General features: G+C 37.0%; 1 protein-coding gene across 1 annotated transcript in view; it reads right to left on the bottom strand.

The window, feature by feature from the left end:
* LOC150079062 (uncharacterized) overlaps positions 1 to 15,682 on the bottom strand; it is a 101,995-nt gene extending 86,313 nt beyond the window's left edge. The window contains exon 1 of the mRNA XM_090382936.1: positions 15,159 to 15,682. Within this exon, the coding sequence (XP_090239062.1) occupies positions 15,159 to 15,682 (524 nt within the window). The remainder of the gene's footprint in view (positions 1 to 15,158) is intronic.
* Between the last annotated feature and the right edge of the window lie 342 nt (positions 15,683 to 16,024).

Genomic DNA, 16,024 nt, shown 5'->3' with positions numbered 1-16,024 from the left:
TGCTTTGAGTAATCAAAGTTGCACACTCAACACCAGAAATTAAAATTTTTCACAAATTCTCAACGAAGTCGATATAAGTTATATTTTCGAAATATTAATAATGTTATAATTTATATAATATTATTAATATTTCGAAAAAAAAATCAGAAAAGAATACGATTTATTCTGAATTTATATTATATGAATAAACTAGCTATCACAGTCATGCCTCAGAGAGTCCTGCTCTTAATAGGAATACACTATCAACGAAAACGCCCAAAAATATACGTTACAAAGAAAGCTTACCTGTTTTAAAAACTCTTTCACTGCTCAAACACTCATACTGTTGTTTCTGCTTTGTCCCCATTTATATATAGTAAATTGAGAAGCAAAACTAAGATTCAGCAATCAAAGCAAAACTGCAATTTTATTCTTCCATTCAGATTAGAGGAGATGATAATTTAATATTGCTACCGGAAATGAAACTTAACTGCAGATTATACGAATTTGATGGGTTTACAAAAATATTGGTTTATAACTGATGTTCTTCAAATGTTATTTGGTGGGGAAATCCATTATGAGTATTGTTTTCTGGTGTAAGTTTTTGTTTTCTCTCTCTCTCTCTCTCTCTCTCTCTCTCTCTCTCTCATAAGCAAAAAACTTGTTGAGGTGAAGAAACAAAATAAAGAGTTTGGAAAAATATTAAAATACTGTATTTTAATGGCTGTTTGGCGAGATTATGTATTAGTATTAGCAAATGATTATGCAAAGAAAGTAAACTTATACAGCATCACCCAAAAAATCACGTGACCACTCCTCTCAAAATTTGTCTAGTTCTTCAATAAAATTAATCCAAACAAACGAAAACAACATATAAAAGTCTCACTAAATTTATTTCAATAAGATTGGACTGTAGGCAGCAGATATGCTTTAAGTCGTTTTAGCAATTGCAATTGGTTTTTTAGAAGCATCGGCAACTAAGGCCATGTTGCTCCCGTATATTGTCTCTAAATTGTGTGTTGTGATCTTCGATTTTCTGTTTGCTGGACGAAAAATCCTAGTTTCCTGGAGAAAAAAACCCTCGCCTGAGACCGATTAACTCAGTCACGTTGTGAAAAAGGCCCATAAAAATTACTCCCTTCATCGACGGGGCTCGAACTCGGGTTGTTTCTACTCGGTATGAGGAGGACGGCGATCCTACCCATGAGACAGTACCGCTAGAGTGCTAATGAAGGGGACTGACAACATCGCGTGTGTAGTAGACAAAATCTTTGTTTAAATTTTATTTCTGTAATTTATAAATCTTATTTCAATAATTTTGTAAATTTTATTTCAGTAAATTTGTGTAATTAATTTCAGTAACTTTGGTAAATTAATTTCTATAATATTTTGTAAAAAGCTAACGTATTTCTGCTGATTCAAATTTCTTCTGTGTCTTTGGTAGCTCAATTTTAACTTCACTAGTGGATAAAGTTTTGGTAATGGTTTAATTTCTATAATACTGTACTTTGTTAATTTAAATTCTGTAGTACAGTGCAAATTTAAATTTTGTAATCTTTCTTAAGTTCAAATTTACCTGAATAATGGCAAGTCGGTCTAGAGATAACCAAGCTCAATAGAAATGTTTTTCTTTGCACACCAATGTTGCGATCTCCGCGTTGCGATCTCAAATCAGGACTTGAGTCATTACGAGAGGAAATTTAGTCACTGAAGAAACACGCGCTTGCCCCAAAACAAATGCAACAAGGAACATTCATTAGGACTCAAGTATCTCATGAACGGACATGTGATTCACTCCCGATTCGGGTCCCAGAAAAGAATAATCAAGTGCGTACTGTTATGGTTGAAGGAGATTTTGTTTTTTTTCGGAGACTCTATTGTCAGGGAAACTGATAATATATTTTTTTTTGTATTAAAGAAAGGTGGATCGGAACCAGATCCACCTTTCTTTAATACCTGGAGCAACAATTGATGATGTTACTATTAGATTGTCAGATTTTAATGAGAATAAAAATATTCATGCGGGGAACAACGATATTAAACGAAAACACCACGACCATTTGCTGGATAAATAAAGGACGATGCTGAAAAAATGCCTAGAGTTAGGTCAGGATGTGTAAGTGTCCGCAATTCTGCTCATACTCGATAGGAGGGATTATAGGCCGAAAGCCTTGTGGACTAACTCAAGACGTAGGGGAATCTGTATGGCTCTGGGGGAATGTTTTATCGCCATGGCCGCACTTTTAGGTAGACTGAATATATTTTGTAGAGAGGGTATTCATTTGAACAAAGGTGATGCACGAATTTTTGCCAGTTTAGGGTTTAGGAAACTGATAGTAGGGGAAAGAGTAATGTAGATCCACATTTATCTGATAACATGGGTCAAAATAATGCTTGCACTGACTCCAAGAACTCTTGTTTGTAGCCGTAAGAGCCGATGTTGGTAAAATGTTCTGAGGGTAGCAACGTTTCAAATGGGTGGGAAGATAAATATAGGGAAACAAGACTAAAGAACGTCAAGAAGTGTGCCAGGGTAGTAAACTATAGAAGAATACTTAGAAATATTTCTACAGTAATGACAGGAGTGTTGTCAATAAAATGGCTGAATTCGAACTCCTGGTTAGGACAACAAATAGGGCTAACAGAAACGTGGTTTCACTCTGAAATTGGGGATGACGAGTTCCACTACGGTGTGTGTAATATTTATACATTAGTATTAGTTTTAGTAATGGTCATATGATGCAAGGAAGCCTAAGGCTTATGCCGTACCAGCCAAACAAAATAAAAGAGTAAAATAATAATAATAAAATAAATAATAAAAGAAAAGGAAATAGACAACCTATACATTTCCCTATTTATTGGAGTAATAATTGGTAACTCATTAGAGTAATTTATAACTCGCTGGCTAAAATAAAACTTCTTGCAATCCAGTCTAAATATCTCCCACCGTAACTTGAATTTATGGGCCCATAGTTCTAGAATCATTTATAATTGTGAAAATTTCGTTCTCATTCATTTTACTTTTGCCTTTGAGAGCCTTAAATACATCAATTAAGTAATCTAAGGTGTTTAGTTTCCAAGTTGTGCCATCCACGTATTCGAAGTCCTTCCTCATATAGACGACCTCTTGCCGATCTCACCCGTCTTTGGACCCTTTCAAGAGGCTCGATGTATTTTTTTAGTTGCGGTCTCCACACTTGAACACAGTATTTGAAGTGTTGTCTAACGAAACCCTTATATAATGGGAGCATGATGTCTTCATCTCTACTAGCAAATGTTCGATTAATCATCGATAAGACACCATGGGCCGTCCTTGAAACCTGTCTACAATGCTCGGAGAACTTCATCCCTGACGGTACCGTAACTCCCAAGTCCCTTTCTTCCATTACTGACTTTAACTCCACCAAGTGCATAAATTATTTTGGGCTTACTGTTCCTCAGGTGTAAGACCTTGCATTTTGTTGAATTAAAGCATAGCTACCACTTTTCTGATCATCTCTGAAGTCTATCTAGATCACTCTAAAGAAGATCTGCTTGACGGTGATGATTATCAACTCTACCGATTTTACATCATCTACAAATTTAGACATCACGCCCTCTATTCCTTCATCAATGTCATTTAAGAAAATTAAACAACAGGGTTCCAATACTAATCCTTGGGGATACCCCTCGTGTGAATTTTTTTTTTTTTTTTTTTTTTTGGCTTATGCTACATAAGCTCATACGCTTTCTTTCTAGCATCACATGCCTCTCTTATTATTACTACTATTATTAACTAATACACTCACTTTGCACCTTCCTTAAAATTATAGGGTATATGCTATCAACTCCAGGAGCCTTCCTCGCCAATAGAATCGAAAGTTTCTTCATTAGATAATCATTTAAATACAATATCATTAATAACATATTTTTCAACTTCACTCCCATAATATGTCATTGACATAAAGGGGTTTTCTTTTGTAAATATCGATGCAAAGCAACTGTTGAGTTCATCTGCAACATCAGCCGGGTTATCTAACACGGTCCCACGTCCTTTACAAAATGGTCCGATCTGATTTGTCCTTCGCTTCTTTGCATTTATACAGGGTGTCTCAAAAATACACGACATAACTTCAGGAATGAGATCCTCATATGCAGACCATAAAAATATTTTATATCAACATAGTTCCGGGAATGCTTGTTTTCCGAGTTTTGAAGGCCTGTCTATGACACTTAACTATTCACATCACCTTATAGTAATTGTTAAAAAATTCCAGCTTCTGCCTGAATACAGGCCTCGCATCGACGTCTCATGGACTCCCGAAGACGATGCTAAATTCCTGGCATGTTTCGTATTGCCTCACAACCTGCCACAATTCGATTGCGGAGAGTTTCCACATCAGCTACCGGAGTCGAATACACCAATGACTTTAAATTGCCCCACAAGAAGAAATCTAGTGGGATTAAATCAGTGAGCGTGGAGGCCAGGCCATTGGTCCACCTCTACCTATCCACACACCAGGAAACCTTCGATTCACGTAATTGCATGCTAGGTGGCTGAAATGTGCGGGAGCGCCATCGTTCATGAAGTGTGCTTGTTGACGAAGGATCAGTGGCGTGTCGTCCAAGAAATCAGGCAAGTTGTTTTCCAGAGTGTTTCTGTACGCCTGCCCTGTGAGTTTGCTTGGAAGTACATGGGGCCCAAATAACTTATCACCAAAAATACCAGCCCAGATGTTGAGGCTGAACCGCTGTTGGTGATGTGATGGAAGATATACATGTGGGTTTTCCTTAGCCCATACATGTTGATTGTGAAAGTTTTGGATTCCGTCTCGTGTGAACTGTGCTTCATCTGTGAATATCACTAAGGCAGGAAAGTGAGAAGTTGTACCACACTGCTGCAAGAACCACTGGCAGAACATTACTCGAGCAGGGTAATCTGCTGGTGACAAGGCCTGTCACCAGCAGATGGTAAGGATTAGTTGGTGTTCTCACAACACACTCCAAATAGTCGAACGTTGAACAACCAGTTGCATTGCTATTCTGCGTGTTCTGATTCCAGGAGTGGTATGCACAACATCCAAAAACTCCTCCTCTACTTCAGGAGTCGTAGATCTTGGTCGTCCTCTGTCGGCAGCACGAGGTGTAAAGGTCCCATGTTCACAAAGGCGGCGATGGATACCTTGAAACATTTTCCTGTCTGGACATCTTCGTTCTGGGAACATTTCGTGGTACAAACGACGAGCCTCCAGAGCATTGCCGTCCGCCAAACCGTACATAAAGTGCATATCCGCTTGCTCCTGATTTGAGTACATAGTCGGAATGGAAAACCACCAGATTCTGTCAGTACCTTGTGATGAAGGAAATCACCTGCGGGAGATAAGACATTCCGGTTAATACCTCAGGAACCAAGCATTTCCGCAACTTTGTTGATATAAAATATTTTTATTGTCTACATATGAGGAACTCATTCCTGAAATTATGCCGTGTATTTTTGAGACACCCTGTATATGTGAGAATTCCTTATCCTCACTCTTGTCAGCGATTTCTCATAATTTGCCTTTGCCAGCCTAACCTTTTCTGTGGCACCACTAGCGATCTCTTTGTAGCTTTTATAGGCTTCAGTATTTTTTTTTCTCTCTAACTTTTCCATGCCGTCTTTTTCTGCTCAACTAATCTGGAAACTTCCGTATTCATCCAACTTGGAATCTTCCTTTTGGATTATTTTTAATATACGAATTCAAGGGTTCCGTGTTTAATGTTTTAAAGGGTATATCATAATTCAAATGTATTCGCTCTGTGAGATATTTTCCCATGTAGCACTTAGTCGCAATTTCCTTTCCTGAAATTATAACCCATTCCTTTGCCTTTAACTACTGCTACCTCTTTCTTTATCGTTCACAGTAGAACTCCGTGATCACTTCCTGCTACTGTCAGCCCTCTTATGTGGTCTGGTTCTTGAGTGGTGATAAGGTCTAGAATACTCTTCCACTATTACTATCCCTGACATGTTGATACAAATAACAATTATACAGTTGATTTAAAAAGTTTATCCCCCATTGCCGCATTTCCTTCTCATTTGCTCCAATCAATAAAGGCAAATTAAAATCGCCCACAATAAGACAATACGCTTACTTGCCCATTCTATTTGCAGGTAGAGGCTCTCATGATAATCTTCACAATCACCTGGCCTGTATATTACTCCCACTCTCATTATACTTTTGCTTCCAACTATCTCACACCATACAGATTCTATGTCTAGCATTCGAAATGTCTGAATCCGGGAAAGCTTTCGTCGCGTTCAGGCTGCTTTTGATAAGAAGAATGACCCCATCACCTCTTCTGCCCTATTCTTCCTAAATATATACCATACCGAAACTCATCATCCTCTATATTCGGGTGGCACCACATTTCCATAAGCACTATTGTGCTAGCCTTCTTTGTCCTAACCAGCAGTCCGAATTCACTCATTTTATTGACGACACTTCAGACATTACTGTATAAACGATTAAGACTAAGTGTTCTTAACTCCCCTGACACACCTTGAAGTTATTTAAGCTTGCTTCCCTGAAATTAGCTACTCGCCCATTCGAGAAGTTTCTGCCCTCATAACGTCTTGCTAATATGATCTGTTGCGGTAACAGACAAAGAACTCTTGAGATATATGCAACCGTTACTTTTACCAATATCATCTGATATACGCGTATCAATATCACCCTTTTCTCCCCCCCCCAAACTAGCAGTTTCTCTAAACCATTAAGATATCCTCACTGATACTGGCAAAAAACCTTGCACAGTTTTGTTTAAATGTATCCGGTCTCTACAAAACAGATTCTTTCTACCTACCAGTGCGGGCCAAGCTGACAAAAATTTCCCCCCAAAAGCCCTGCCGAGTCCTTAAAGTCTTGAGATAATCCACAAGGCTTTCTTCATATAATTCCTCCTGTCGTGCCTGGGCACAATTGCAGACACATAGACAATCTGACCTAACTCTCGGTATTTCTTCAGCATGTTCCTATATTTGTCTAACAAATCGTCAGATCATGTGTGCTTAATGTGCCGCCCACAATAATAATAAAATTCTCCTTACACCCCCCCCCACCCTTAAAATCCGACAATCTGTTGGTAACATCATTAATTGTTGCTCCCGGCAGACATACCCTATTTCTAGTCCACTTTATCCTTATTACAAAAAATATTTCCCGTTTCACCGACAAAGGAGTCTCCTAACAGAATTAAATCCTTTTGAACCAGAACAGTTTGCACTTGATTATCCTTTCTGGGGCCGAATTGGGAGTGCATTACTTGGTAGGTTGCTAGTCTTGAGTCCCTGACGAGCTCCCAGTTACATTATTCTCGATGGCAAGTACACGTTTTTTCAGTGACTCAAATTCTAGAAATGCACAAAATTTTAAGTTTAGATCGATACACTCCGTACAATGGTGACAAAGAAAAGAATCGCCAGGTAAGCTATGACTATCCAGTACAGCGTTTCTCACACTGTGTTCCGTGAGATGTGAACAAGTGTTCCGAGAAAAATCGTAATTAATAATTAAAAAAAAATAATAAAATAAAGAAATTTTGCATTTTTGTAGTGTACACCACTTTTGCATCATTATAATATTTAACATAATTTTTTTCGGTTATTAATATACTGGTATAAACGAATAATCAAATAGACCGAGGAACACTATTTTCGCTGGCTTTGCATAGAGAAATATGCGTAGAGGTAATGAAATCTATGAAAAAGTAGCAATGTGGTGATCTAGTCTGCCATTCGTATGCGATTTAGCCTGGTGTACACGGATTGAATGAGAGGAGGAAGCGAACCGATATCATAAATAAACTTGTATAAATTTTTTTTTGGTAATTATTAGTATTTCGAAATATTATTTTTAAAATATGTGACCATGGATTTGTGGTTGAAAAAAGGAACTTTAAAACGTAAAGCAGAGACTGTGGTCGATGAAAAGGAACACAATATTGTCACACTTCAAATTGAGGATGAACAATCGCAGCCTTTTTCCTCAAAAATCCGAAGTGAAAAAACATAAACCAACTAATAAAAGACCAAAACGAAAATATAATGAGTTATTTGAATTTCAGCTTTACATGTATTGGAAATAAAGATGCTCCTGATGCACAGTGCGTCGTATGTAATAAAATATTAGCAACAGTTCGTTGGCTCCCGCTAAACTTGTGTTTCTTAAATGTTCCGTGAATATGTTGCGAGATGAAAAGTATTCCCTGACTAAAAAAGTTTGGGAAACGCTGATCCAATAGATCGACGTTTAAATACATGCCACAGGTTCTGGAAACGATGAAACCAAGACTCACCCGGAAATTGGCATCGGCTATTTCAGTATGAGTCATGATACCCTCAGACGAAGTGTTCAAGGTGGATCTAGTCACAACCATTGTTAACTTTAATAAATATCACAGGCAATAACTTTTAAAAAAATATATATTTACAATATTATACAAATTAAATTTACAAACTATTGCAGGAAAAAAAAAACTTATATCAAAATAAACTTTACAATATATTAAAGAAATTATCTAAGCTCTCTAATCTCTATGCTCTCCCTGCACTTTAAACTTAGGAGCACTATGAAAAAACGCCCTCTCACTACGAATGTCAATACACTTATCAAAAAATAAGTTTGATGTAAGTAAAAAAGTAAGGCAGGGGAGATAGAAGGGCTTCTTATCAAAAGCAGCCTGATCGCGAATAAGTGCTTTTGCTGAGTAAGAAGTTACGTCTATCAGCATGGAATATCTGTATGGTGTGAGTTAATTGAAAGCAAAGGTAAAATGAGAGTTGGAGTAATCTGCAGGACAGAAGAATGTGAAGAGTATGATGATAGTCTTTCATCTCAAGATATTCTACTGGGCATCCTACTATTGGACAGTTAATTAGAAACCTCATGTATGTAAACGCTGTTGACGGTACCTCTTGCCTCCTGGTTAAATTTAAGTTCAATTTATTTTATTAATCCTTGTACTTATATTACTCAAATTGTATAGAACAGGTAAAATCTAATGATATATAATGCACTTGTTGCATATAATAATTATCCACAAAGGTTTTGTATATACTATATTAATATTAACATAATAGTATAATAGCACAATAATGTAATATGACACCATAATAATAATATTAACAAAATGGTACCATAATAATATTTTTTTTCTTTCTTTCTATCCTTAAAAAACAGCCTATATATGGTCTGAGGATGGGTTCCGGCAAGGTTCCCGAAACGTTACCTTAATGTATTGCATTTAGTATTAAGCTAAATAAATTGTCTATTATTCACGTGGTACTACACTGGGTTATTCAGTGGGCACTACAGAAATAAAAACTAGATGATTGTTATTTAAAGCATGTTAGATAAATACTAGGGATGAGAATATTCTTGACCTCTTTCTTACTTACGAATCAAATGGCATCACAGGGCTTAAAAGTACAGGAACACTATTGACAGGTAGCGAACAAGCAGTCGTTAGTTAAAAGATGAAGATAGGGCGCAGGTTTTAATTTAAAAAGAGGGGACCACGACAATTTGAGGCGCTATGTGACATCTATTAATTTGGAAAATTGAAGAGGGAGGGCGAATACATTTGAACTATGGAATACCTTTAAAGCAAAAAATCACAGAAGTCATGAACGCATAAATACCATTAAGAAAATATTGCACGAGTGGATGCCGAAATGGCTGAATATGGAACTGGTCGGCCTAATAGAGCAGAAAAAAGATAACGTGGGAGGAGGTGGAAGTTACAGAACGATGAGAAGAACCAACACCTACAGCAGCTACAAATTGATCTGTAATAGTACCGCCTATAATGTTAGGGAGGCGAAGACTGCGTGTGAGAAAGCACTTGCTAAGAGAGAAAGGAATTTTTCATGTATGTGAAAGAAGAAGAAGAACACGGATCAGCTGGATCCTTGTGCACTGTGTGGGGAAAGCCCTAGATAACCTAGCCGATGTATGGATGAATTGACTAGGTTCTTTGCATCGATCTTTACTGAAGAAAGACCCTTTATGCTGAGGAGAGGCTGTGCGAGTGTGGCTAAGTCATATAAAATTAGTGATTTCGAAATAACAGATTACTGTTTATTATAAAAACTTTCGAGTCTAGAGGCAAATAAGACTCTTGTGTGATGGAACATGCCCAGTAATTTTTATCGACATTCTACTACTCGTTGTTCTTAGTTGCTCTTTGAGGAATGCGGGGAGCGCAAGATATCTGGAGGAGACACTGTTTTTTTTTTTTTTTTTTTTGGTTTTTTTTAATGAACATATTAAGTACCTAAAACTGAAATTTAAGCGTCTTTATGGCAAGCTCTGCAGAGTAATTAGCGTGAAGTAGGGTATCAAGGGCCGAACACTAAATATGGTATGAGTGCACCAATGCGCTCATTCTCACCAATTGTCATTGTCATATTGTTACCTATGCTGCTGTGCTTAGTATACTAGAGTTATAAAGAAACATCTTCTATTAGCAGAAAGCTTAGCATTTGCTCTTCTGGGCATCACCGTGGCTGCCGCACTGTATACAGATGCATTTACCATACTTCCTGGCAAGATGTTGCGGATATTTTAGTGATCCGCGCGGGTTTGAAGTATCATCTCAAGAGAAGCATCACCACTGAAATTTTGGGCGTCCAGTCATGTGTCGAAGGGGCAGCAGTAATTCGGCCACCGGTTGACGGTTGAGTTGCGGAGGATATATGAATATTTAATACATGGCAAGAGAGGTGGAATTATTCTGATAAAGGAAGAGAAACTTATGCTTTCCTTCCCTCTGTCTCTACAATGGACTGGAAATATACACCGTAGCTACAGTTTAGTCAGAATGCTTGCTTTTGTTGACTCGGCACTGCTTGATGTCTTAGCTGAGTCCGTTCAGCTTGGTCCCTTTAAGCTTGTGTTTTTGCGGGGCGTTGGAATGCAGTCTCCATGTTATGTTGGAATGCAGTCTTCAGTGTATCTTGATCATAAGTGTTTTAGTCTAGATTTGCAAACTCTGTCTGATCTCTTTTCTGATAATATATATTTTAGACCTTCCTGTGATTTTATTGATAAGGATTTTAAAAGAATTCGAAAATTGTAGATCTCTTAAAGTACCATTTATAACTGACACAATATAATAGCGTAACTTAATTTAATTTATTATGATACTCACCTTTTTATAATCTGCATTGATGTTGGAATAAATTGGATGATAATTTTAAATTTAAGTTAGCATGAATGAGTTAGGATTTAAAAACAGAATTAAAATGTGCGCAAGGAAGTAGAAGTGCACGTCTTCGTCCTTGGTTGTCAATGTTGAAATTTGAAACGATTTAAGTTATACAGTTGGAAACAGAAGGCCAATAGCCATAACAAGTGGCTTTTGTTTTACACATCTTCAGTTGGCAATGGTAGAATGAGAGTAAACGCGTGTATTTAAGAAGACTAAGGATTTAAAAGAATAACGAGAAAGAGCGATCCATGGTGTAAGCACTCCTTTACGAGATACAGAGACGGTTACTGGAGGCACGGGACAGTATGAGTTACTATTCAGTGCTGGCAGCTCTTTCAAATTTTAAGTTTAATATTATTAATGCTTAAATATGGATATATTTAAGCATTATATATATATGATCAATTTCAATGTTTAAAATTTCAAAGTTTTAATGGTTTTAAAGTTTTGAATTTAAGTCTGATGTTTAGTTTTTTAGTTAATTTATATGGTCTGTATATATCATACAAACTTTATTATGTTTTGTTTGTTGAATTTTTGTTATGGATTGAAGGCACACGTTGTAATTTTTTTTTAGAATTAGTCATAAGAGCTTCGGCGCCGGCGGCACTACCATGCGAATTCAATAAAATATGTATCCCCCAGTACTACTGAAGTCGGATACTATGGATAGTCTGGCTTCAGCAGTAGGGAAAAACTTAGAGGCAATGATTAAGGGTGCAATCCAAAGATATTTAGAAAGAAATGGCATTGTTGAAGAACATACGGCATGGTTTTGTTAAGGGAAAATCATGTTTAACTAACTAACCTAGTAAGTTATTTTGACAAAGTTACTTACGAGGATGATGTAGAAAACAATTTCGACATAGTTTATTTGGATTGTAGCAAAGCGTTTGACGCAGTCTCTCAATGGGAGGTTACTGTATAAGCTGGAATATGTTGGAATTGTTGGAAAGATTCTAAGATGGATTATAGGATAGAAAACGACAAGGCAAATAGAAAACAGGGTGGATCCCCCAAGGATCGGTTATTGGACTACTGTTGTGTCTGATTTTCATGAACAATATCGATGGAGGGACAAAGGGCTTGATGGCAAAATTTGCAGACGGATGTAAAGATTGGGAGATTCGTTAATGACACCATTCTGCATGGTTTTCGATGTTTGTGTTTTTTAACTCAATTAATTATGCTGATTTCAGAAATGTTGTGAGTTTTTTTTTTTTTTTTTTTCTATCGTGTACCATTCGTATCGTGTCACAAATCACTTAAATTGATGTCATAAGTTGCGTTATTGAATGCATACTAGGAGTAAATGCTGGGAATTTGTAAACTAAATCTTCACATGTTGGCAACACTGCATTAAGTCATTTGATTCTTGAACGTGAAAGCTCCATGCATCAGTTTATCAGTGGGACCTCAGTTTATTTTTGAGGTTACCGGGTCACACGTGTGCTGAAAAATGAGTAAAACGTCTTCACGCAAGTGTTTGAACAATCCGAACTTATTTTTTATGTTAGTGGAAGTTATATAATACTCGAGCAAAGACAACATATTACACAATTCGTAAAAAATGTGTATTATGCTTATTTTGCAGTGAAACTCAGTGAATACGATAAACAATGGGTTCCACATAAAGCTTTCCGAACTTTGTGAGCATATACGTTGGGAATTGAAACATTTGCAATTTTAATTTCTATGTGGTTTGGTTGTTTCTGTAAGGAATAAGTTATTTGAGCAGATTTGTTTGTATTTATAGTCAGATACTTGATGATTCCGCACATCTGTAAATTCGCATCATGACTAACATTGGAAATGTCATCACAGGATTTGGAAATAATAAACAACTTTAAATCATCGGCATAAGCCAGCAGATTTGGATTTTCTTGTAGAAGTGGTTGTAGAGATTCTGAAAATATAACACTGGAGAGAACACCTCCTTGAGGAATGCCTGTTGTGGTTGTGACGAGAATATTATCAGTATTAGTGGGGAAGATGAGATTTCTATGATTTAAGCTGTACTGTAGATAGGATATAACCATTGTGTCAATGAGGAAATGATTTTTCAGTATTTCAATGGCTTTCTTGTGATCAATGTTGTCGAAAGCACCTTTGATGTCTAAGTAAAAGACATCGCATTGTGCTTTATCCTGAAACGCAGTTTGGATGCGCACAATGGTGTCAGCTAGGCTTGTTGTTGTGGAGCGCCCTGTAGGACCAAAATGCATGTTGACAGGTGCATTAGCGAAGATCGCATCCTGAAGATATGGCAGCATGATCTTATCAATAATTTTAGCGATTATTGACGATACAGCAATTGGACGATAGCTTATATTGTTATTACTACTAGCCTGTTTTGGAATGAGGGTAATTCTAAAAGTCTTCCATAGTCTTGGAAGGAATGGCTGGGAGATGCAACTGGAAATAATATGAACTAAAGAATCAATGATGAATGCACTGGACATTTTAATAATAAAACTAGGGATGCCGTCAGGGCCTTCACTACTATCAATTCGTAATTGGTTAATAATTTTCTGAACTGTTTTCTTGTTTACAAGTTGGTTGATTAGCAGGGCTTGACTAGGGAGCATTTCATGTTGCACGCTATTTGTGTGTTTATAAGAATTATATTCTTTAAATCTATTTTGCATATCTTCATTACAGATGTCAAAATTGCATGTTTCCATATTGAATTTTATCCATTCCAAAGTCTGGTCATGATTGCGAGGTAGCTCTTGTTTTTGAAGAAAGTGCTCTTTTATTATGCTTGAGCCTGAACGTTAAATAATTTTTGTACGCCTGAATTTTTTTGAGCTGAAACAATGCTCTGCTCTTTTTATACTTTATGTACCAAAAATGCCATGGCCTGTGGCATTTTTGTTTCCTTTTAAAATATGGTTTTAGATGAGATTTGAAAAGAAAGTCGTACAAGTTTGGATGCTGACTCTGTTTTTAATTGATTTAACCATTTTATTAGTAGAAACGTGGCGTCATGAATAGGTATATTTTTAAGAGAATCCCATGGATAGTATTTTAAGAGCTGCAAAAACTTTTCTTTCTGAAGGAATTTAATTGATGATATTCTTTTACTGATTTCTAGAGGGGGGCGAGGATTCCCACAGCAAATTGCTGCTTGCAGTTCTATACTTTTGTGGTCTGATCTAAATGTAATGTTGCTGCTACGTTTTTCTTGAAGTTAAAGATTAGAGTACACAAGATCAAGAGCTTGATTACTTCTTGTAGCAAGGACGTTGATATTTTTCGCTCCCAGAACTAATAAGGAGTCGAACAGCAACTTCATTTGTAAATTATATTTGGGCAGGGGGAGATTAAAGTTGCCCATTATAATTATGTTAGATTGAGACTTATGAACAGTAATGATCCAGGTTATTACTTCGTTAACAATATCATCAGTAGGTCCAGGCGGAATATAAATATTATATATTTGAAGTAGTGAATCTTTAACTGGGATCAGAAGAGAAATTCCTTCAAAGTTGTAGGAACAGGAGTTGTAGGTGTTAATAACTTTAATGTTGGCTTTTAAAATAATTGCTGACCCTCCACCTCTTCGATTAATCCTAGATGTCATGTATGGAGTGTAATTGAGATTTTTTGGCAGTAGAAAAACATCCTGAAGAAGCTCCTGTATCCATGTTTCAACTAAACAAATTATGTCTTGAGTTTCTTCAACCAAAAGTGCTATAAGCGTAGACAGTTTTATTTTTTACGCTTCTTACATTCTGAAGAAAACTTCTGAGATTAACATAGGTGTTAGAAGGATGTTCGCAAGTATTAGGAGGAAGGATAAATGATGGCCTATGATGAGAACCCGGACTGGCATTCTCTAGCTACGCAGACAGTTCTCACTGGAGTTGTTGACAGAACCTAGAACAGTTCCATAAAATGGCATGACGAGTAGACCATTCGGCCAGATATCAGGATTTAGATACTTTTGAAGGCCACAATCCCAATCCTTTAGCTCAATTCTGAAGGATGCGTAAGTCGGATGTTTGGTTTTTATCTTGAAAGTACTACCCTGAATTTCCAGCTCAAATAGTAGCTGATCCATCTGCTGGGAGATAGTATTGGGATCTAGTCTGCTAACAAAAATATTATTACTTCTAAACATTGGACGATTTCTATTTCTAATTTTAATACCAGACTGCGTATTTTTTGTTCCTATTATGCTACTATATTTGTTTCTTCTGCGGGGAACCTTGAAACTTGAGGAGTTTGAAGGCAAGCTATTATGGGTAGGCACTTCAGGACTAGGATCAGATGGATAATTTTGACAGTGCACGTACATACTGCCAGGTACCTGTTGATTTCTAATTGTGGTGGGTATCAGTTGCATGCTACTATATTTGTTTCTTCTGCGGGGAGTCTTGAAACTTGAGGAGTTTGAAGGCAAGCTATTATGGGTAGGCACTTCAGGATTAGGATCAGATGGATACTTTTGACAGTGCACGTACATACTGCACTGTCAAAATTGTGGTACCTGTTGATTTCTAATTGTGGTGGGTATCAATTGCATGCTTGTGTCAACAATACGTTGCAAGGATACATGATTCTGCCCTCGGAGAGAATGAGAGATAGAACTAGATTTGATAGATAGCGCTGCTGTTGTTTCTGGAACAAATTCTTCAGCATCTGGACTGAGGACTGGATCTGCAGCAACCAGATGAACATAAGAAAAGCGAGGTATTGGAGGGCTCTCAACCATTGCCTTTAGGTCAAGAAGCATGTGGTAGAAATTGCATCGTTGGTCTTCTATTCGGAAAAGATGCTGTTTAATATCATCATTCTCTCTAAATCG

This window comes from Mastigoproctus giganteus, chromosome 10 (assembly GCF_048544385.1).
Source record: "Mastigoproctus giganteus isolate SK-2022 chromosome 10, ASM4854438v1, whole genome shotgun sequence".
Taxonomy (NCBI): Eukaryota; Metazoa; Arthropoda; class Arachnida; order Uropygi; family Thelyphonidae; genus Mastigoproctus; species Mastigoproctus giganteus.
The sequence above is the reverse complement of the archived record's forward strand: the minus strand, read 5'-3'. Positions and strand labels throughout refer to the sequence as shown.